The sequence below is a fragment of the Oncorhynchus kisutch genome, linkage group LG4 (assembly GCF_002021735.2).
Source record: "Oncorhynchus kisutch isolate 150728-3 linkage group LG4, Okis_V2, whole genome shotgun sequence".
NCBI lineage: Eukaryota > Metazoa > Chordata > Actinopteri > Salmoniformes > Salmonidae > Oncorhynchus > Oncorhynchus kisutch.
Window position 1 is genome coordinate 20,751,403 of NC_034177.2, and position 25,063 is coordinate 20,776,465.

Sequence of the window (25,063 nt, forward strand, 5' to 3'; positions counted from 1 at the left end):
AACACCCAAACAATTATACGTTTTCACGTCTTTATTGAACACACTGTAAACATTCACAGTGCAGAGTGGAAAAGTATGTGAACCCTTGGATTTAATAACTGGTTGACTGTCCTATTTCAGCAATAACCTCAACCAAACGTTTTCTGTAGTTGCGGATCAGACCTGCACAACAGTCAGGAGGAATTTTGGACCATTCCTCTTTACAAAACTGTTTCAGTTAAGCAATATTCTTGGGATGTCTGGTGTGAACTGCTCTCTTGAGTTCATGTCACAGCATCTCAATCGGGCTGAGGTAAAGACACTGACTGGGCCACTCCAGAAGGTGTATTTTCTTCTCTTGAAGCCGTTCTGTTGTTGATTTACTTCTGTGTTTTGGGTCATTGTCCTGTTGCATCACACAACTTCTATTGAGCTTCAATTGGCAGATAGATAGCCTAACATTCTCCTGCAAAATGTCTTGATGAACTTGGAAATTCATTTTTACGTTGGTGATAGCAAGCTGTCCAGGCCCTGAGGCAGCAAAGCAGCCCCAAACATGATGCTCCCTCCACCGCACTTTACAGTTGGGATGAGGTTTTGATGTTTGTAGGCTGTGCTGTGCCTTTTTTTCATCCACACATGGTGTTGTGTGTTCCTTCCAAACAACTCAACTGCAGTTTCATCTGTCCACAGAATATTTTGCCAGTAGCGCTGGGGAACATCCAGATGCTCTTTTGCAAACTTCAGACGTGCAGCAATGGTTTTTTTGGACAGCAGTGCCTTCTTCCGTGGTATAGTAGACTCGTCAACAGAGATGTTAGCATGTTCCAGAGGTTTCTGTAAGTCTTTAGCTGACACTCTAGGATTCTTCTTAACCTCATTGAGCATTCTGCGCTTTGCTCTTGCAGTCATCTTTGCAGGACGGCCACTCCTAGGGAGAGTAGCAACAGTGCTGAACTTTCTCAATTTATAGACATGTTGTCTTACCATGGACTGATGAACATCAAGGCTTTTGGAGATACTTTTCTAACCCTTTCCAGCTTTATGCAAGTCAACAATTTTGTATCTTAGGTCTTCTGCGATCTCTTTTGTTTGCAGCATGGTTCACATCAGGCAATGCTTCTTGTGAATAGCAAACTCAAATTTTGTGAGTGTTTTTTTATAGGGCAAGGCAGCTCTAACCAACATCTCCAATCTCGTCTCATTGATTGGACTCAAGGTTAGCTCACTACAATTCACTTTTGGAGAATTCATTAGCCTAGGAATTCACATACTTTCCCCAACCGACACTGTGAATGTTTAAATTATGTATTCAATATAGACAAGAAAAATACAATAATTTGTGTGTTATTAGTTAAGCACACTATGTTTGTCTATTGTTGTGACTTAGATGAAGATCAGATCAAATATGATGATCAATTTATGCAGAAATCCAGGTAATTCCAAATGGTTCACATACTTTTTCTTGCCAATGTGTGTGCATTATATGCATTATGCATGTGTGTGTTTACATCCATAAAACATGTGTAATCTCATTGCTAACTCTATGCACTGTGTATTCCACAGCTAAAGGCATGCCGGCATGCAACCCCACACCTAAGAACCACCTCATTAGGCTGCCCATGGACTGTGTTCAGCCTGGGACTGACTCTAAGCTCTACAACGCTGGCCGCTGCACCCACAACAAGTGTGTAGGCTCCCTGGACTTCGACCTGCGCTGCAGGGATGGAGGTGACTACTGCTGCGGGGTCCAGAAGATGGAGAGCCGGGTGATCAACTGTGGGAGCTACAGCCTACCCATCAAAGCTGTGACTGAGTGTGGGTGCCTGAAGTGTGTGGTGCCCAAGGTGCTTGTGCGTGGCAGGGTGGTCACAGTTGACAACGATGAACCACTGCGTTTCGGGCACATGTATGTTGGCAAGGAGAGAGTGGGCACCACAGGGTACAAAGGAGGTTTCACGCTCAATATAACCCCAGACACAGAGAGGCTAGTGGTCAACTTTGTGGATCCTACAGAAAAATTCATTGACACTCCTAAGGTGTTTATCTTTGATAAGAGAGGGGGCTCTGTTTACCATGACGTGAAGGTGATGAGAAAGCAGGAACCTATTTATATCAATGCTGGAGAGACAAATACCATTGACTTAGGAGAAATCAAAGGAGAGGACCCCATTGGACAGATTGTCATACCTCCAAATTCTTTCCATAAAAAAAATGGGGAGGTGTACGAAGGTACGGTGAAAGCCAGTGTCACCTTCATTGACCCCAGGAACATCACCACAGCTGCTGCAGCGCCTGGTGATCTCAACTTTGTGGACGATGAGGGTGACATGCTTCCACTGAGGACATATGGGATGTTTTCCGTTGACTTCAGAGATGATACGAACCAGGAAGTCCTAGGGGCTGGAGCGGTCCAAGTACTCCTAGACACGCAGCACGTCAAAATGCAAGAACACATTCCCAAAATGAAACTGTGGTCCCTCAACCCAGACACAGGTGTCTGGGAGGAAGAGAGTGACTTTCACTACACTCAGACCACATCTGGTGGTAATGGACGGCGCAAGCGAGAGGAGCGCACTTTCCTCATAGGTAATATGGAAATCAGGGAGCGTCGACTTTTCAACCTGGATGTGCCTGAGAACCGCCGCTGCTACGTCAAAGTGAGGACATACATGAGTGACAAATTCCTGGCCACTGAGCAGTTGGAAGGTGTGGTCATCAGCCTGATAAACTTGGAGCCCAAGCCTGGCTTTTCCTCTAACCCCAGAGCATGGGGTCGCTTTGACAGTGTGATAACTGGACACAACGGAGCCTGCCTGCCAGCCTTCTGTGATGCTCAGGTGCCTGATGCTTACACAGCTTACGTCACAGGCATTATGGGTGGTGAAGAACTGGAAGCAGCTCCCTCAACCCCCAAGATGAACCCAAACATCATTGGAGTGTCTCAGCCATATTTAGACAAGATAGACTACCAGCGTTCAGACCACAATGATCCAGCTCTTAAGAAAACAGCATTCAGAATCAACTTGGCAAAACCCAACCCCAATAATTTGGAAGAGACCAACGGGCCAATATACCCCTACCAGAGTTTAATATCCTGTGAAAATGCTGAAGTCAATGCCAACCATTTCCGATTCTTCAGAGTGGAAAAGGACAAATACGAATATAACGTTGTGCCCTTTCAAGAGAACGACTTAACATCATGGACAGGTGACTACCTCTCTTGGTGGCCCAACCCTCAAGAGTTCAGGGCTTGCTTCATCAAGGTCAAGATCCAGGGACAAAGGGAAGTTATGATTAGGTCACAGAACCATGGAGGCACCCACCCTGAGACTGCAGGCCAGCTGTACGGCATCAGAGACATCCGCAGTACCCGCGACATGCACGTGGCCAACATCTCAGCAGCTTGCCTCGAGTTCAAGTGCAGTGGTATGCTCTTCGACCAAGCCACAGTCGATAGGTCCCTCATATCAGTCCTCCCACAGGGCAACTGTCGGAGAGTGGGCGTCAACAGCCTCTTAAAGGAGTATCTGACCAAGCACCCCCCTACCTCACTGAACAACGAGTCCCATGCCTTCAACATGCTGGCTCCAGTCGACCCCTTGGGGCACAACTATGGCATCTACACAGTCACGGACCAGAACCCAAGGGTGGCAAAAGAGATCGCCATTGGACGCTGTTTTGACGGTACCTCTGACGGCTTCTCCAGAGAGATGAAGTCAGACACTGGGGTTGCTCTGACCTTCAGCTGCCCAGAAAGGACTTTAACCAGGGAGAGTCTCTTCCAACGCCTCCAGACAAACCCCAGCCAGACCCTGTCTCAGATGGCAAGGGACATGAGGGAGGCGCAGGGGCTGCAGGTCCGAGGAAGGTCCTCCCGGGTAGTGACCTACCCCTCTGAATCCACGAGCCGCAGATCCAGCTCCTCTAGCAGGAGGAGATCTATGATGCGGACACAGGACCGGCAGTAGATCTGCCGTTAATAAGTGAGTTACAAGTTTTCGTTGTGCCACAGAGTGTAAACAAAAGTAGTATTTTTAGTGTGCGTAAAGTTTTCTACTTTCTGTACTTGAATCCTAATAACTTTAATTTATTCCTAGGTCTTTGGGTTAGAAATGAAGATGACGTACTCTCACAAACAAAAGAAGGAAATGTCAAGTTGTGTCAGCCTGGTGATGTTGGATGTGAACTTTCTCTGAACACAGTACGGTAATCTATTGAAGCAGTAACTTCTCCAGCAAAACCACACAGGAGAGAGAAATTAAGACTTTTTTTTCTCTGAAACTTACTGGAAGGGTTTGGCAATACATATCATTATTCATTGTATTCCTTGAGAAGAAATACATTTCTTTAGCTTTCATCAGTCCAGTAAAGCAAAGGATATTTATTTAATTGGCATTAATAGGATTTTAAGAAGGAAACCAATTTCCGAGGAATATTTGGATTTATCGCGTTCCACATTAACCATCGTTAACCAACCGTCTTTTCTGATATCTCTGATCGCTTGAGTTATAACCAACTGCAACTTTAAACGCCAGTCAAAATGCTAAACACTTCATAATCGATCAACGCTTTCAATTGCACTCATGAGTCCCTCAAGATCAAAGGAACATGAGGTCCTAGTGATCTAGTTTGTTTGTAACAGACAGTGGGCCCCTTTTCTAGAAACCGGGAAGTCTTTGCTGCCAAAAAGAGGCATTATATAAGAAGATGCAATGGGGTGCAAGGAGTTATCGAGTTTGTGGAACAGAGGATGCTTCTTAGTGCACTTGTTTCTAGCGTTTTTCTCTCCAAATAAACATGTCACTTTGCCAACTGAGATCCAGACCTTTTCTCGAACCTGAATCCAACATGTACCGGGCCCCAGCCAACACAAGCATCCCTTATCAAAACGCATCTCAGCAGTTGACTGAACAGAGCCTGCGGTAGGGGACCTGAGAGAGAGAGGATATTGTGGGGGATGACACAATTCCCTTCAGTACTCAGTTCCCACAAAGTCCCCAAGTACTCATCCAACACACCTCTCTGTCTGTTCTTCAACATCCCCCCCAACATTACTGTCAGGAATGTAAAAAACAAATCAACATCAGAGAAGAAACCCTATTTATACATTGCAGATAATTAGCTGGGCTAGTTCCAAGACTACATTGACTGTATTGTTGTTAAATGTGGGAGTGTCTGTCTTTGTCTCATCAAGTGCAATAGCTATGTTCTATTTTGACCTGAGAGCCCTTGCAAATCATCACGTGACAAGCCAATTATACACTGCACCAGGTACTGCTGGTAAATAGGGTGAATCCTTCAGTAGGTTTGGTTATGGTATACCGAGTGTATTTGTAAGGGAGCTTGTACAGGATTCAATTGCTTTTTGAATTACAGTGTATAACAATCATTTAAATGTTACGTCATCATTTTACACTGTCAGTGCCACATATATTTAGGATATTTCTGCTTCCATTATAATGTTTTCATATCTTGCTGCATGACGCATTAACTTTTAGCAAGAAGTGTACAATCATATTTTCAGTTTAGAGAACGTCCCTTTCCAGAGGGACACATTTATCTCAACGGTACTATTTCCCCATAGCTACTAAACAACAACTTATTATTAATATAGTTCACTTGCAGACAGGCCTTTGATTATTACAGGACCAATTCCACAAATTTGTTTCCCAAAGGGAAAATAGGCTCTGGGAGAATGAAGTTTTATTTAAACAGTCCTTCAGTAGAACCAATTATGAACATGCCATCTTTCTACCCATCAATGAGTATGAGTTTTAGAGGTTCTCCAGTGCTTGGGCATTAGAGTGTCAAGTGGGAAGAGATTCAAAGAGGCCCATTTAATTGGATTCAGTAATTGGAGGAAAGTTCCCCATTGATAGTAGGTCCAAACTTGTTTATCTATGTAGTGGGTGGCTGTGGGTCCCTTCAGACTGCTGGAGAGCTCCTAGAGCTGAACTAATCCAAACCCAAATGAGTGCCTGTAGAACACGGAGGAAGCAAACATGGCTGGCTCGTAGTTATCTGCCCAGCTGTTAATTAGGAAATACATTACATATACACTTGGGGGTACTTTGAAGAGTTTAACCGAGGCTGTCACAAACAACCAAACAAGTTGATATCCAGACAGCATGTGGATATAATTTAGGCACAAGAGAGGTCTGTGGTCGAGTATGTTCAACATTTAAACGACCATACCTTTAAATTGGCTCATTTTTCGAGGTGTTTTCTTAAATGTCAGTCAGCCAAACCTCAGGGAACTAAGTACATTGAAACCATTGCAGTTTAAAAAAGGATTTAAAAAAGGATTTAGATGTTGCACACAACCTGAAACTAGCAACAGCCCAAAGAATATCTTAGAAAATAGATACTCGGGATCAAATAGATTTAACAAGTATATTGTACAGTGCCTCTAGAAAGCGATACGTGGAAATGATCATTTATGGCCCTCTAGTCATTATCAATGACCTCTACCATCATGGGCATGTTAAACCCTCTTAGAATGGACAGTCCAGCAGTTCATTAAAATAACCCAATCAGTTTATTTGGAGCAGATTGTTGCATCCAGGCTACGAGTAAGATGATGGTAATTGGGTCCACGTGTAGAAAAGATAACTCTCATTAACCACAGTAGGGTGTGAGGTGAGAGAGAGGGGCCACAGCAACAACTGTTCAACAACTGGAGGACTTGCAACACCAAAGAGGAGTCACTTCTGGAGTCACTTGTGGGAGAAGGGTGAGATTATCTTGTGATGGATTTGAATAATTACAGAGAGCAGTTGTAGAGAAAAAGGGGGGAAAAGTGGTCTTTGGCCTCGCTGTCCATCACTTATCTGAAGCTGTAGTTGTCACTTCTGGAAGTAGTCTGTTTAAAGTAAACGTGCTCTGATAAGTTGACTGGTAGATGTTTCATGAAGAGGCTTTGAGGGAGGTTGAGAGACAGGGTAAGTCTAATTGCCAATGTTACATAACACATTGTGTGAGAAATAGTAAGGACTATCCGAACAGTCTCTAATCAGTTTCCAGTTTCCTGATTCATTAGCTTTAAGAGGAGAGAGGAATGGAAGAGACTTTCCTATTCAAATGTAGAAACATGGCGATGTTGTGGAAGAAAAACCTCAAACAGAAAACAGATTGCCAAGATCTCCTTTTAATACAGAACAAATAGTCAAATGACATGATCCCCTCGATTCCAGACACAGTTTCAGGTTCTAAAAATTCCCAGACAGGTTCGTGCTTCACATTTCACATAATAAGTGATAAATGACCATTTAAAAAATGTTCACTTAGTTTTCGCTACTTCTCCATGGTAATTCAACAGTCTCGTATTCCCACTTGTCCTGTAGAATGTTGAGGTACTAGTGCTTGTAGACTGACTGACACTATACAGCCCTGCCTTGGCTTCAGGTTGATTTCTGAGTGTGCCTGTGCCACCAGCATGAGTACATGCATCTGTCCTCTTCTGTACAGTCTGGCTGCTCTCAGGGAGACTGTAACTTATTCAGGAATATCCTCTGGCGAAGCGAGCGTTAGATCTGACCTATTAAGAGAGACTTGTATGGTTGCCACTGTGCTCTGGAAGATGGGGACCCATAAACGCATGATAGAAATCAATTTCTGAGAATTCTCTGTTTAATCATTACATGACATGTACTGCATGGCGTTGCCCATTTGTCTTTCTTTTTCATGCGTAAATTGTGTATTGTATGGAATTTACTAAATGTATAAGGAATTGTAAATAAACCTTTGCTGTAAAATTTTCCGGTGATATTATGTCCTGACTTGATACATGTCATATGTGTGTATTCAATGATAGTTCTCGAAATAGTTCAGAAATATGCAAATGTGAGTTTCAAAAACGTAATTGGCAAAAGGGCATATTCCATTGACGTGAGGTATCGTGAGAATGATACTGAAACCCCCCCCCCCCCAGCAAGATTAAGGGATAACTGGGTTTGCATAATTCATAACTTCAACGACACAAAACACAACAGTCATAACAAGGAATATCAAATGGCACGAGAAACCACAGAAGTAGCATCTACAGTATCCGGCATCTACAGTTACAAAAAACACCAAATTACAAAAATAGAGCTTTGCATATGAGAGACAAACGTTAGTTAATAGCCTACATTGCAAAGTTCTGACATCAACAATGGGTCCCCTAATGGCTAAGGACAACCTGTGACTGTAATCCAATAAAATAAACAACAGATTACTCGGAAACATCTGGATCCACAAAATGTGAATACTACTCTTGGACCATATACGCGGGACCCAGTAAAAAGTGATTGTTCCACCAAATACACAATACACAATGATCTCAATTGTCAGTGAATATTACCCCTCAGGTGATGAATCATTAAACACAAGGCACAGGTCCTGTCCTCACAGCACTCAACGCCAATGGAAATATTATCATAATAAAGTCCCATAAGGAGGCTGTGAGGAGGGAAAACTAGAATGGCAAGCCACTCTTTCACTGACACTATTTTGGAAAAGTCAGAGTGAGAACATCTATTGGATAGAAGATGTAGTGAATGTTGGTGCCAGTGTAGAAGAAGAAGATGTAGTGAATGTTGTTGTAGAAGAAGAACATGTAGTGAATGTTGTTGCCAGTGTAGAAGAAGAAGATGTAGTGAATGTTGTTGTAGAAGAAGAACATGTAGTGAATGTTGTTGCCAGTGTAGAAGAAGAAGATGTATTGAATGTTGTAGAAGAAGAAGATGTAGTGAATGTTGTTGCCAGTGTAGAAGAAGAAGATATACTGAATGTTGTTGTAGAAGAAGTGGCATGCCCTGATCTGGTTCACCTGTCTTGGTGATGGTCTCCACCCACCCCCAGGTGTCTCCTGTTTCCCCCATTAGTCCCCAGTGTATTTATCCCTGTTTTTCCTGTCTCTCTGTGCCAGTTTGTCTTGTTTTGCCAAGTCAACCAGCATTTCTCCTAGCCACTGATTTTTCCCAGTCTCTGTCTTTTCCTAGCCCTCCTGGTTTTGACCCTTGCCTGTCCTGTCCGAATCGGCCTGCCTGACCACTCTGCCTGTCTTGACCCTTGAGCCTGCCTATCCCCTGGTACTGTTTAGACTCTGACCTGGTTTATGAACTCTCGCCTGTCCCCCGACCTGCCTTTTGCTTACCCCTTTTGTGTAATAAATATCGGAGCTCAACCATCTGCCTCCTGTGTCTGCATTTGGGTCTCGCCTTGTGCCCTTATAGTATGAACTGGCCATGACAGACCCAGCAGACTGAGACCAGCTCCATCACGCTGTCTCCCTACAGGGAGCCACCATTGGGAGGCATGAGGAGATACTGCTGTACCTTCCAGGGCTGCGTTCTCTGACTGAACGCCACGACCAAGGGTTCAAGACTATAATGGAGCAAATCAGTGGGTTAGCTCATAGGCAGCCGTCCACCTCTGAGACCTCCCAATCACCCAGTAACCTTTCTACTACTAGTGGATTTGTTCAACCTTTCCTGGCCCCTCGAGAACCCTGCTTACCTCTGGAGCGTTATGCAGGCGATCAGCCCTCTTCGTTCCCGTTGGACCAATCAAAGATAGTCTTTAATCATGCTAATGTCCAGAAGGGTGCTCTCCTGAGCAGCAACTGTGTGGGAGCAGCAATCTGCTGTGTGCCATAGCCTGGAGGAATTCATGGCAGAAGTGCCGAAGGTTTTTGATTCTCCGGTGCCCGGGAGAGAGGCAGCTCAAACTACTGCATATGAGCTCGCAGCTCTGGAAATACCACGGGACCTCGATTCCCTCATCGCCATTGATGAGCACCTACGCGAATGCCGGTGTGAGAGGTCGGGTCTTGGGAACACTCGTTCGTCTGCTGATGCTGGCACCCGTCCGAAGGAATTTCTGTCTCTCTGTGCCAGTTTGTCTTGTTTTGCCAAGTCAACCAACGTTTCTCCTAGCTCCTATTGTTCAGTCTGTTTTTTTCCTAGCCCTCCTGGATTTGACCCTTCCTGTCCTGACGCCGAATCCGCCTGCCTGACCACTCTGCCTGTTCTGACCACTCTGCCTGTTTGAGCCTGCCTATCCCCTTGTTCTGTTTGGAATCGGACCTGGTTTATGAACTCTCGCCTGTCCACGACCTGCCTTTTGCCTACCCCTTTTGGTGTAATAAATATTGGAGCTCAACCATCTGACTCCTGTGTTTGCATTTGGGTCTCGTCTTGTGCCCTTATAAGAATATGTAGTAAATGCTGTTGCCAGTGTAGAAGAGGATAGATAACACATTTCTCTTGACTGAATAGCCCATTTCAGGTCCTGAGGTCGCTGACGCCAGTTACCAGTCTTTCCTTTGCCATTGCATCAGTGAGGCAAGAACCTGTCTGTGCATCGGTCAAAGGGGAAATGCTGACAAGGCTTTAATAAATACATATTACAGGACCATAACCAGTAATTACAATACCCTTCATGTGGGTTCTTTTGGATCTCACCTAGGTACTAAAAATGGCAGACTCCAGTTGAAGTGGGGGTCATATAGCTGGGCTCGTGTTTCTGTTCCCTCTGTGCTACTGCAGGGATCATTTAATTTAAAACCTCAACTCAGCCAAACTAATGGCTTTTTAATGTAGCTGTAACTTAACTGGAGCTATTCATAGCTATTGTAATCTTTTCTTTGAGGGAAGGTTAGCCTGACGTGAACAAAATGCATTGATGAAATGTAGGTGATGGACACATCCGCAGTTAAATGGTTGAGGTACAATAATGAAAAGCTCTGTCCACGGTGACACTAGCTTGGAGGAAAGGAGTTAGGAAGAGGTTAGGGTATATATCAGGACATTGTAGTGGGACTCTGCTTTGGACCTCAGTTACCTCACACCAGTTTCAATATAATACTCTTCCACCTTACTGTAATGCATTTTAAAGGTGTGAAGATCTGACACTTTTCTACTTAAATGTTAAATTTTTCCAGCAGTCCTTAATGCCAGTAAGATTTGAATATTGGAAATATAATTAGAAAAAACAATACAGTGCCTTGCGAAAGTATTCGGCCCCCTTGAACTTTGCGACCTTTTGCCACATTTCAGGCTTCAAACATAAAGATATAAAACTGTATTTTTTTTTGAAGAATCAACAACAAGTGGGACACAATCATGAAGTGGAACGACATTTATTGGATATTTCAAACCTTTTTAACAAATCAAAAACTGAAAAATTGGGTGTGCAAAATGATTCAGCCCCTTTACTTTCAGTGCAGCAAACTCTCTCCAGAAGTTCAGTGAGGATCTCTGAATGATCCAATGTTGACCTAAATGACTAATGATGATAAATACAATCCACCTGTGTGTAATCAAGTCTCCGTATAAATGCACCTGCACTGTGATAGTCTCAGAGGTCCGTTAAAAGCGCAGAGAGCATCATGAAGAACAAGGAACACACCAGGCAGGTCCGAGATACTGTTGTGAAGAAGTTTAAAGCCGGATTTGGATACAAAAAGATTTCCCAAGCTTTAAACATCCCAAGGAGCACTGTGCAAGCGATAATATTGAAATGGAAGGAGTATCAGACCACTGCAAATCTACCAAGACCTGGCCGTCCCTCTAAACTTTCAGCTCATACAAGGAGAAGACTGATCAGAGATGCAGCCAAGAGGCCCATGATCACTCTGGATGAACTGCAGAGATCTACAGCTGAGGTGGGAGACTCTGTCCATAGGACAACAATCAGTCGTATATTGCACAAATCTGGCCTTTATGGAAGAGTGGCAAGAAGAAAGCCATTTCTTAAAGATATCCATAAAAAGTGTTGTTTAAAGTTTGCCACAAGCCACCTGGGAGACACACCAAACATGTGGAAGAAGGTGCTCTGGTCAGATGAAACCAAAATTGAACCTTTTGGCAACAATGCAAAACGTTATGTTTGGCGTAAAAGCAACACAGCTCATCACACCATCCCCACTGTCAATCATGGTGGTGGCAGCATCATGGTTTGGGCCTGCTTTTCTTCAGCAGGGACAGGGAAGATGGTTAAAATTGATGGGAAGATGGATGGAGCCAAATACAGGACCATTCTGGAAGAAAACCTGATGGAGTCTGCAAAAGACCTGAGACTGGGACGAAGATTTGTCTTCCAACAAGACAATGATCCAAAACATAAAGCAAAATCTACAATGGAATGGTTCAAAAATAAACATATCCAGGTGTTAGAATGGCCAAGTCAAAGTCCAGACCTGAATCCAATCGAGAATCTGTGGAAAGAACTGAAAACTGCTGTTCACAAATGCTCTCCATCCAACCTCACTGAGCTCGAGCTGTTTTGCAAGGAGGAATGGGAAAAGATTTCAGTCTCTCGATGTGCAAAACTGATAGAGACATACCCCAAGCGACTTATAGCTGTAATCGCAGCAAAAGGTGGCGCTACAAAGTATTAACTTAAGGGGGCTGAATAATTTTGCACGCCCAATTTCTCAGTTTTTGATTTGTTAAAAAAGTTTGAAATATCCAATAAATGTCGTTCCACTTCATGATTGTGTCCCACTTGTTGTTGATTCTTCACAAAAAAATACAGTTTTATATCTTTATGTTTGAAGCCTGAAATGTGGCAAAAGGTCGCAAAGTTCAAGGGGGCCGAATACTTTCGCAAGGCACTGTATATATACTGTATATAGATTCCATAGAGGGGAGAATGAAAAAGTACTTTGAACAGTGGATACGTGACAGCTGGAAAAATAGAAAAGAAACACAACTTGACTCTTAGCTTTGCCATGAGCAGAGAGCTCACTCTGGGCAGAACATGTCAGAACACTCAATACTAGGGATGGGAATTGCCATGGACCTCATGATATGATATTATCACCATACCTAGGTTCTGATATGTTATGTATTGCAATTCTCACAATTGTACATGTATTGCGGTTCGATGTTCCGAACATATTGCTCACCATATGTCTGCTGCAGAGGGACAAGGGAGAGCCATAGAAATAAAAGACCTGAAAACATGTTGGCTCCCTATTTAAAAAGGAGAACAAGTTATGAAGGAAAAATACTGGATTTTGGGTGCAGATACAACAAACTAACAATATGATATATCATCAAAAATAATATCCCAGTATGTAATGGTATCAATTTTTTTCTACATCACTACTCAATACTGCTGTCACAGTTGCTAGTATAGCCTCTGCCTATTTTGTTTTTGCACACACTTCACTGACTAAGAATACACATTTCAAAATGTTGAGAAAGTCAACACAAGGACATACCAACACGGAGCTACTGGCGTTTCAAAATGCAACAGACAAGCAGTCAGACCACCACTTCCAAGTAAACCCCAAACACCTCATCTGACAACTATGTTAACCTTGGACATAAGATCATTACCCCGTGGGACTATTTGGGTGAGATGTTAATTAACAAAATAATTTGCAGGCAATTCAATCCTTGTTTTTGCTCATGAATGGAATTATAAAGAGAAACAAATGGCTTATTTTCCAGTAATCCATTGACATGAAGGGAAGTTGATGGAAACAGCTATGTGTATAAGGTCATGCACCCTCTTGGAACAGACACCTGTCAGGTGGATTATCTTGGCAAAGGAGACATGCTCACTGACAGGGATTTAAACTCATTTTTTGCGTAACATTTTTGAGAAATAAGCTTTCTGTGCATATGGAAAACGTCTGGGATCTTTTATTTCAGCTCATGAAACAGGGGACTAACACTTTACATGTTGCATTTATATTTTTATTTAGTGTAGTTCACATTCACCAATATATCTGGGCACTGAATACAAAACAGCTGCAGGATTAGCTTTCAGGGGTAGAGACACCGCATTGGAAGTACATTTGCACATTTATATAGTGAGCAAATAGTTCAAAACAATTTTCTCAATGATCAATTCTAGCGCTCATTATTCTCTTTGGATTTCAGACTTTCCATAATTTGATAGAAGCCAGACTGCCTCTGTCAGGTATTTGGCAAGGGGACATCCTCAGGTTGACTTTTCCATGCTGTGGACTGTTAACAGTTATTTAACACAACATGTTTAATTACAGCTACTTTGTTTCTACCCTTCATGATGAATTACTTAGTTATTACTAGACTATAACTATGATGTCATTAGGTAATGTATAATTTCCTGCATGCCCCCAATTTAAGATATAATCCATGTTCTTGAAATATGATATTAAAAAAGAGCCTGCTGGATGCTTAACTTTGGTGTAGCTTTATGGACTGAATGGAGATATGATTATGATGTTATGGAAATGTTTGGTGTCACTTCATAAAGGCCATGTTGTTATATTTTATATTATATCATAAGCAGGTCTACTCCGGATGAAAATTCATATGAAGTGTCAAGTATGGAGAAAGTCAGTCATAATCAATAAATCAAAAGATCCAAAACCATTAAAAGTTATGTTTCCTTATGGTACTGAGAGACATTTTAACATTTTCTTATGCTAAGAACTTCAACAAGCATTTCTCAACAGCTGGCCATGCCTTCCGCCTGGCTACTCCAACCTCGGCCAACAGCTCCGCCCCCCCCGCAGCTACTCGCCCAAGTCTCTCCAGGTTCTCCTTTACCCAAATCCAGATAGCAGATGTTCTGAAAGAGCTGCAAAACCTGGACCCGTACAAATCAGCTGGGCTTGACAATCTGGACCCTCTATTTCTGAAACTATCCGCCGCCATTGTCGCAACCCCTATTACCAGCCTGTTCAACCTCTCTTTCATATCGTCTGAGATCCCCAAGGATTGGAAAGCTGCCGCAGTCATCCTCCTCTTCAAAGGGGGAGACACCCTGGACCCAAACTGTTACAGACCTATATCCATCCTGCCCTGCCTATCTAAGGTCTTCGAAAGCCAAGTCAACAAACAGGTCACTGACCATCTCGAATCCCACCGTACCTTCTCCGATGTGCAATCTGGTTTCCGAGCCGGTCACGGGTGCACCTCAGCCACGCTCAAGGTACTAAACGATATAATAACCGCCATCGATAAAAGACAGTACTGTGCAGCTGTCTTCATCGACCTTGCCAAGGCTTTCGACTCTGTCAATCACCATATTCTTATCGGCAGACTCAGTAGCCTCGGTTTTTCGGATGACTGCCTTGCGTGGTTCACCAATTACTTTGCAGACAGAGTTCAGTGTGTCAAATCGGAGGGCATGCTGTCCGGTCCTCTAGCAGTCTCTATGGGGGTGCCACAGGGTTCAATTCTCGGGCCGACTCTTTTCTCTGTATATATCAATGATGTTGCTCTTGCTGCGGGCGATTCCCTGATCCACCTCTACGCAGACGACACCATTCTATATACTTCCGGCTGTCCTTGGACACTGTGCTATCTAACCTCCAAACGAGCTTCAATGCCATACAATACTCCTTCCGTGGCCTCCAACTGCTCTTAAATGCTAGTAAAACCAAATGCATGCTTTTCAACCGTTCGCTGCCTGCACCCGCACGCCTGACCAGCATCACCACCCTGGATGGTTCCGACCTTGAATATGTGTACATCTATAAGTACCTAGGTGTCTGGCTAGACTGTAAACTCTCCTTCCAGACTCATATCAAACATCTCCAAACGAAAATCAAATCAAGAGTCGGCTTTCTATTCCGCAACAAAGCCTCCTTCACTCACGCCGCCAAACTTACCCTAGTAAAACTGACTATCCTACCGATCCTCGACTTCGGGCGATGTCATCTACAAAATTGCTTCCAACATTCTACTCAGCAAACTGGATGCAGTTTATCACAGTGCCATCCGTTTTGTCACTAAAGCACCTTATACCACCCACCACTGCGACTTGTATGCTCTAGTAGGCTGGCCCTCGCTACATATTCGTCGCCAGACCCACTGGCTCCAGGTCATCTACAAGTCCATGCTAGGTAAAGCTCTGCCTTATCTCAGTTCACTGGTCACGATGGCAACACCCATCCGTAGCACGCGCTCCAGCAGGTGTATCTCACTGATCATCCCTAAAGCCAACACCTCATTTGGCCGCCTTTCGTTCCAGTTCTCTGCTGCCTGTGACTGGAACGAATTGCAAAAATCGCTGAAGTTGGAGACTTTTATCTCCCTCACCAACTTCAAACATCTGCTATCTGAGCAGCTAACCGATCGCTGCAGCTGTACATAGTCTATCGGTAAATAGCCCACCCATTTTTACCTACCTCATCCCCATACTGTTTTTATTTATTTACTTTTCTGCTCTTTTGCACACCAATATCTCTACCTGTACATGACCATCTGATCATTTATCACTCCAGTGTTAATCTGCAAAATTGTAATCATTCGCCTACCTCATGCCTTTTGCACACAATGTATATAGACTATCTTTTTCTTTTTTTTCCTACTGTGTTATTGACTTGTTAATTGTTTACTCCATGTGTAACTCTGTGTTGTCTGTTCACACTGCTATGCTTTATCTTGGCCAGGTCGCAGTTGCAAATGAGAACTTGTTCTCAACTAGCCTACCTGGTTAAATAAAGGTGGAATAAAAATGTGTTGAATATGAAATACAGAAATATCTCATTAACATAAATATTCACACCCCTGAGTCAATACATGTTAGAATCACATTTGGCAGCGATTACAGTTGTGAGTTTTTCTGGGTCAATCTTTAAGAGCTTTGCACACCTGGATTGTACAATATTTGCACATTATTATTTAAAATAATGTCCTCTAGGGTTTTGCCTGTGCTTAGCTTGGTTCCATTTATTTTTATCCGAAAAAACTCCCTAGTCCTTTTCGATGAAAAGCATACCCATAACATGATGCATCCACCATGCTTGAAAATATGAAGAGTGGTACTCAGGGATGTGTTGTGTTGGATTTTCCCCAAACATAACACTTTGTATTCAGGACAAAGTTAATTTCATTGTGACATTTTTTGCAGTTTTACTTTAGTGCCTTATTGCATGTTTTGGTATAATTTTATTCTGTACAGACTTCCTTTTTTTTCACTCTGTCAATTAGGTTAGTATTGTGTAGTAACTACAATGTTGTTGATCCATCCTCAGTTTTCTCCTATCACAGCCATTAAACTCTGCAACTGTTTTAAAGTCACCATGGGCCTTATGATGAAATCCCTGAGCGGTTTCTTTCCCTTCCGGCAATTGATTTAAGAAGGATGACTGTATCTTTGTAGTGACTGGGTGCATTGATACACCATCCAACGTGTAATTAATAACTTCACCATGCTCAAAGGGATATTCAATGTCTGTCACGGCCGTTAAACGAAGAGGACCAAGGTGCAGCGTGGTGAGCGTACATTTTCTCTTTATTTGGAAAATGACACCGAACAAAACAATAAACACTACAAAACAAACAGTGAAGCTAAAAGCTATGTGCCCTAAACAAAGTCAACTTACCACAAACACAGGTGGGAAAAAGTGCAGCCTAAGTGTGATTCTCAATCAGAGACAACGATAGACAGCTGTCCCTGATTGAGAACCCTACCCGGCCAAAATATAGAAATACACTATATAGAACATAGAATACCCACCCCAACTCACGTGACGATGTCAGATTCTTTTTTTACCCATCGACCAATAGGTGTCCTTCTTTGCGAGACTTTGGAAAACTTCCCTGGACATTATAGTTGAATCTGTGTTTGAAATTCAATGCTCGACTGAGGAACCTTACAGATAATTGTATGTGTGGGGTACATCATTTCAAACACTATTGTTGCACACAGAGTATTTCCATGCAACCTATCTTACTTGTTATTTAGCACATTTTTACTCCTGGATTAATTTATGCTTGCCACAACAAAGGGGTTGAATACTTACTGACTCAAGACATTTCAGCTTTGAATTTTGTAAACATTTCTAAAAACATAATTCCCTTTTGACATTATGGGGTATTGTGTGTAGGCCAGTGACCTAAAATATATAAATGTAATCAATTTTAAAATCAGGCTGTAAGACAACAAATTGTGGAAAAAGTCAAGGGCTGTGAAAACTTTCTGAAGGCTCTCTATATTCACTTTAATGCAACAATGCCTGACTATTAGGCTGTAGACAGGAATTTCACAACTTTGCACAAAAGTTGCTTAATTGGTTCTAACTAAGATTTCTGTGTAACGAGGTGGGGTTATGAATTCATCAGTTATAGAGCATTCTTCAAATACATTCCTCTGGTTCCCAGTCACCCACAATAGCCTACACTGCTGTGAAGTGGGTGAGATGGCTTTGGTCCAAAACACTGTCTTGGCAACATGTCCGTCCTCATAGCCTATAAAGTGGAAAAATGTAAAGGTCCAGACTGATGTTGAGTCAAAACTACTTAGGCTATACATTTTCTATTCATAAATAAAGACGAAATATGCATTTTGGAAAATGGAAACAGCACTCCGTAAGGCAACAATAAAAGTAAATATACTGTAGCTGCAAGCAAGTGTAAATTACATCACTCTACTTGCTTAGCGAGTATCCCTTCCTGCTGATTCGGCCCATACCTGGCGCGCACTTGAGACCTCTGCCTTGCTAGCACACATGACCGCCCTCCAAAAGCGGTTTACGAGTCGGCGCCACCAGAAAAGATAGCTATTCTTTGGCGTAAGTGGGGACACCAGGCTGAGGAGTAAGTTTTACACATCCTCATATGCTACAGAATCAACAGCCACCGGGGTCCAAATTGTCTATAAATGAACTTGGTTTCTACAAGCAAACAACTTTTTCTGCCACTGGTCAGTGTAACTTTGTTTTCAAAGGGCTACATTTGGCCTTTTGAAATCCCTTCTCAGACAAGTTATTTGCCAGCTAGCGAGGCCCAAACTCATCCATCATTAGCCTCCTCTTGTTCCCAAAACACTGTCCTCATTCCAGCAACCACCCTCAGGAGTCTCTTAACACATTGGCCAACCTTGGAGAGGGGGATAGGTTTCCAGCTAATATGGTTTTCATTATGTGAAAGCACCAGCTAAAGGTTAATAACAGTACTTGCTCACAGTAAATAACATGCCTCATTCTCATCGCTTGCAATTATCCAGCTATTTTTCCGTTTTCAACAGGTGAGATGAATTAGAGACCAAGTTACTCGTGGTACAAGTAATAAGATTGTTTGGTAAGGTATGTGCAATTTCCTTTGGCCTGATCATTATGGAGGTATGTGTCCATCTTTCTTTATCGCTTGTATGTTCCGCCAGACACGACCCTGACACACAGATGTAGGATCTTAATTTGATCACTCTTTTATTGGTGAGAATTTTATTGCTGAGAAAATGACAACTTGTAGTGTATTTGAGTTTGAAAAAGTATTCTAAGGTTTGTAATTTCAGACTTGATTTCTCCATTCATTATAATCCACATAATAATTCACAATTCCTTTTGTTGAAGGATTATTATCCTGCTGTAGCAAACTGGCTCAAATTAAGAACCTACATCTGCAGTGGGAATTTAACAGGAAACTCTCCTGTAGCGAGTTCCTCTGGAAACAATAGTGTGTCCTCAGAGAGCACATTGATTAGGGTTCACTTACGGTCCACTTGTGTTTTTTAATATTTTTTTAACTGTAAATAAGATTAAAGCAAGGCCTGTCAACCTGATACCTTCTTTCAATCTCTACCTTCTGTATTCAATATCCCAAACTATAAAAAATAAAGGACACACTCCTTCACAAGGCAATCGCGGAGTCATCTGCATTCAGAAATGAAATGCACAGAGGAATGTTTTGAGAGCATGAAAAATGACTTTTGTTTGGGTTTGCTCCTCATACACACTGGGTAACACAGTTATGTGAGCGCATAGGCCATATCACTGTGTTGAAGATGCTGAAATACAACAGTGAATGTATACAGATATAGGACTTTAATTTGATCACCCTGTTGCAGGATAACTTTCCTGCAGAGCATATTGTAGTTTTTTTCAACTTGATTTTCCCTTATGAAAAATATATATATCCCTACAAAAATGTCCATTAATTATAATCCATATAATAATTGACATTTCCTGTTGCTGCAGGATTATTTTCCTGCTGTTGTAAACTGGCTCAAATTAAGATCCTATATCTGTACTCCCATCTCCTCCATCTAACTTCTTGGCCTGTCAACACTCCTCTCTCCAAACTCACATTGACTTTTTGTTGTAATCTACATGTTCTCTATTGACCGAGGCTTTCTATGTATGTTGTGATGTTACACAGCTGTCATTGTGATGTTACACAGCTGTCATTGTGATGTTACACAGCTGTCATTGTGATGTTACACAGCTGTCATTGCTCGCCTGCCAACAGCTTAGATAGATTGTGAAAGAATGAGAGTAGAGGAATAATCCTCACCTGATGTAGGAGTGTGGCTACAGTCTAGATCAAATCATAGTGCCATGTAAGCACATACATTAGGTTCTGGGTAATAAAGGACAAGTTGAAAACAAAACAAATAACATTTTGTGGGTGGGCAGGTAGCCTAGTGGTTAGAGTGTTGGGCCAGTAACTGAAAGGATGCTAGATCGAATCACCGAGCTGACAAGGAAAAAATCTGTTGTTCCGCCCCTGAACAATGCAGTTAACCTACTGTTTCTAGGCTGTCCTTGTAAATTGGAATTTGTTCTTAACTGACTTGCCTAGTTAAATAAATCAAATTAAAATAAATCAGATTGAAGATACCATCTCCGTTCCAGATTATTCTGCTTATGAGTAAGGCTATGACTAGGGCCAAGTGTTTTTCACTGTTAGTTCTTATTTCCAGGAAGAACTCCAACTCATGGGGGATCAGATCAGAACAGAGCTAGGGTATTGCAGTGGGTGTAAAGATTGTGTCATTCCTAAAGCAGAGTCTGACCCCTGTCCTCACCTCTCTCCTCTGCTGCAGGTCTGCAGGAGCGATCAGACTCCAATGTATTCCTGTTTCTATGTCTCTTCACTCATGATCATATCCAGACACAATGTGCCTTGTTCTCCAAGTGGCTCTCTGCAGGGCCCAGAAAAACAGAGGGGAGGGAAGTGAGGAGTGAAGGAGGAGGAGAAGGAGGAGGGGAGTAGTCACCATGTGAAACCACAGAGGGAGACCCAAGGTGGCCAGGTTGGTCTGTGTTGATGCTGTCATGGTGTGGCATATGAGTTAGTTTGGTCCATTATTGATGATGGAGTATGCATTGTATGATTTCTTAGAATGATTGATTAATCATTGGCCTGTTAATGCCATTCTGGCCTGCCATATAGGATCTCTCTGAGGAAAAAACATGTGTTACTGCCTGTGTTACTGATGATTTTATAATTATAATGGATTGGGTTTTACAGTATACTGTCTAGACACTTTTCCAGGTGCTTAAAGGGCTTTACATTGTATGAGGTAAATTCACACTAGGACAAGGCCACTGAATACATTTATCATTTTTCAAAACAAAATTGTTCCTCCAAAAAAGTTTCCCCAGGGGAAATGTCTAATCGTTTCATGTTAAAAGTGTATTAAAAAATGCATAGAAATGCAGTAGTGAACTTACTCATCCCTCAGCCAGACTTGGCAGACATGACTCAAACATGTATTTTTTCCAAACTCACAAAAACATGAAACTTGTGAAGTCCCACTGTCACTTCTCCTCATTGAGCAAAGTGTCTGGAAAGTCCATAAAATGAGTTAGAATAGAACCCGTGTCATCCATCTTCTTTGGAGGAATTTGAAGGCAGCGGTTGGAGAGACTTGGCAGTGAGGTAGCCGCTGCACAAAGCCCTGTATAAAATGGGAAGCAGTGGAATGCAAAGTGGCCCGTGGAGGGGTGTTAAGACGGTTCCAGTCTGCTTCCTGCGCCCAGGGTCAGCTGACAGTCCCAGCTGCCGAGGACCCTGTCCCTCCCCCTTCCTCCTCCCCTCCAGTGGATTCTTCCTCACTACTGCCGGCTATACCACAATATGACCCTGTTCAGTGTCAGACAGGGGCAGACGTAATGAGTTGGAGGACCCAGGCATCTTTTTATAGGGGTTTTATAGTAAACACATAATTTAACTGTAAAAAATGTATTACCTTTTAATGAACCGGTCATCATATTTTCATCTGATTGTCAAACAAATCACTTAAAAAAGTAGGTTACCTTTGCACATTCATCCAAAATAATGCCAGCCTCCAAAGAGTAGCTGAAACTCTCTCACTGGAGAAAGCATCCAAGCAAGCGCAGCAGCGTCCCTTTGTCTTAAATATGTAGCCCATGCATCTGCTGCTGTCTGGCCAAAGAGAGTATGACCTGCCATAGTCTTTTTGTCCAGACAGCATCAGATACATCAAAATCAAATTCAAATAAATCAAATGTTATATTTTGCAGATGTTATGGCAGGTGCTGTGAAATGCTTGTTTCTCTAGCTGCAATAGTGCAGTGATACCTTACAATACAACGCACACAAATACCCCAAATAAAAAGAAAGGAATTCATAAATATCAGAAGGAGAAATGTCACAGTCTGGAATATAAATATACTGTATATTTACATAATGGTTTGCATAGACATGGACAGTATATGAATAGAAAAGGTGTGTACAGCAGTTATATAGGATGACTAGAATACAGTATATACAGTACATATGAAGTAGGTAAAATAATATATAAACTTTATTAATGTGACCAGTGTTCAATGACTACGATCATAGGGCAGCAGTCTCTAAGGTGCAGGGTTGAGTTCCGGGTGGTAGTCCACTAGTAACAGTGACTAAAGTTCAGGGCAGGGTACTGGGCGGAGACCGGCTAGAAGTGACTATTTAACAGTCTGATGGCCTGGAGATAGAAGCTGTTTTTCAGTCTCTCGGTCTCAGCTTTGATGCACCTGTGCTGTATCTGCCTTCAAGAGGGTAGCAGGGTGAACAGGCCATGGCTCGGGTGTCATCCATGTTTCCAGTCACCTTGCCATGGTTAAAAGTGGTTCAGTTTGAGAGAATTCTGCCATCTGTTCATGATTTTTGGTTTGGATAAGTTGCAATCGTCACAGTGGGAACAATATCCTCTTCCTGATGAACTCAGTCACAGTCACTGTATTTGTCAATGCTATTCTCCGAGACAACCTGGAACATTTCCCTGTCCTTGTGGTCAAACAATCTTGGTCAGACCAATGTTGAACAGTCCTTACCACTGGTACTTCCTGTTTCAGTTTCTTCCTATAGGAGGGGAGGAGTAGAATGGAGGTGTGATATGACATGCATAAAGCAGGGAGGGGGAGGGCCTTGTAGCCGTCCCAGAAGAGCGAGTAGCAATGGTCAAGGCTTCTCTATTAGTGAGTAGCGCAGGAGATGTGTTGATAAAACTTCAGTAGTGTTTTCTTCAGATTTGCTTTATTAACCCTTTGGCACGTACCAACAAACCAGTGTGATCATTCTACAGTGGTCCCTGCAGCGTACGCTAAAATCCACACTTATGTAAAGTACTTAAGTGAAAATACTTTAAAGTACTACTTAAGTCATTTTTTGCTGTATCTGTACTATTTATATTTTTGACAACTTTTACTTCACTACATTCCTCAAGAAAATATTGTACTTTTTACTCCAAACATTTTCCCTGACAACCCAAAGTACTTGGTACATTTTGAATGCTTAGCGGGACAGGGAAATTGTTCAATTCACGCACTTATCAAGAGAAAATCCCTGGTCATCCCTACTGCCTATGGTCTGGCGGACTCACTAAACACAAATGCATCTTTTGTAAATAATTTCTAAGTGTTGGAGTGTGCCCCTGGCTATCCGTAAATTTGAATAATAAAAAATGGTGCCGTCTGCTTTCCTTAATATAAGGAATTTGAAATGATTTATACTTTTACTTCTACTTTGATACTTAAGTATATTTGAGTAATTACATTTACTTTTGATACTTACGTACAGTACAGTACCAGTCAAAAGTTTGGACACACCTATTCACAGCCTGGACGTGTGTTTTGTGTGGGACTGCCCACCGTGAAGCATGGGGGTGATTTGCTGGTGACACAGTTGTTGATTTATTTAGAATTCAAGGCAAACTTAACCATTATGGCTACAACAGCATTCTGCAGCTATACACCATCTCATCTGGTTTGCGCTTAGTGGGACTATAATTTGTTTTTCAACAGGACAATGACCCAACACACACCTCCAGGCTGTGTTAGGGCTATTAGACCAAGGAGAGTGATGGAGTGCTGCATCAGATGACCTGGCCTCCACAATCACCCGACCTCAACCCAATTGAGATGATTTGGGATGAGTTGGACCGCAGTGAAGGAAAAGCAGCCAGCAAGTGCTCAGCATATGTGGAACTCTTTCAAGACTGTTGGAAAATCATTCCTCATGAAGCTGGTTGAGAGAATGCTAAGATTGTGCAAAGCTGTCATCAAGGTAAAGGGTGACTACTTTGAAGAATGTCAAATATAAAATATATTTTGATTTGTTTATCACTTTTTTGGTTACTACATGATTCCATATGTGTTATTTCAAAGTTTTGATAATAGTCTCCACTATTATTCTTTAATGTAGAAAATAGTCAAAATAAAGAAAAACCCTTGAATGAGTAGTACTTCTGACTGGTACTGTATATTTAAAACCAAAACTTTTATACTTTTACTCAAGTAGCATTTTACTGGTTGACTTTCACTTTTACTTGAGTAACTTTCTATTAAGGTATCTACTGTTTTACTCAAGTGTGACAATTGGGTACTTTTTACACCACATGCATCCATTGTGATTAGAATGCTTACTCAGAACGTCCAGTTTCAATTGATGCAACAGTCAGTGTTTCAGCTGGCCACGCTGTTTTTTCAAAGAAACATTTTGCACAAACACAGTCCTTACAAAGATATGTCCTGAATATGACCAGTTTCCAGGGCTCCTGAGCACAGTGGCCAGGAACACCCCCCCTCCCTCCCCATTTCCTTTGCAACATTGAAGCTTCCCGCAGATTTTGCTGCTGCTTAATCAACCTGCTGAAGCAAGACAGAATGAGAGTAATGATCTGAGCAGCCCATGATTGCTGGTCGTTTGTCAGGGGGGTGGCCTCGAGCGGAGCATTACTAGTATTATTATTTTAAGTTATTCCCAGCTCACGAGATCCCTTGATGATGTAAGGCCTGATGCAATTGCCTCTTCTGCCTAATGGTATGTCCACCACTGGTGTCAGACCTCCACAGCCCAGGGGATCCCAAAACACCTCATGTCCAGTCTCTGCATCCGGCTGGCTGCTCCCACCTCTGGCT

General features: G+C 42.3%; 1 protein-coding gene across 1 annotated transcript in view; it reads left to right on the forward strand.

The window, feature by feature from the left end:
- Positions 1–7,740, forward strand: part of LOC109888551 (cartilage intermediate layer protein 1) — a 31,052-nt gene extending 23,312 nt beyond the window's left edge. Inside the window, exons 9-10 of the mRNA XM_020479715.2 lie at positions 1,546–3,965; positions 4,080–7,740. Of these exons, the coding sequence (XP_020335304.1) occupies positions 1,546–3,950 (2,405 nt within the window). The 3' untranslated portion in view covers positions 3,951–3,965; positions 4,080–7,740. The remainder of the gene's footprint in view (positions 1–1,545; positions 3,966–4,079) is intronic.
- The last annotated feature ends 17,323 nt before the right edge of the window (positions 7,741–25,063 follow it).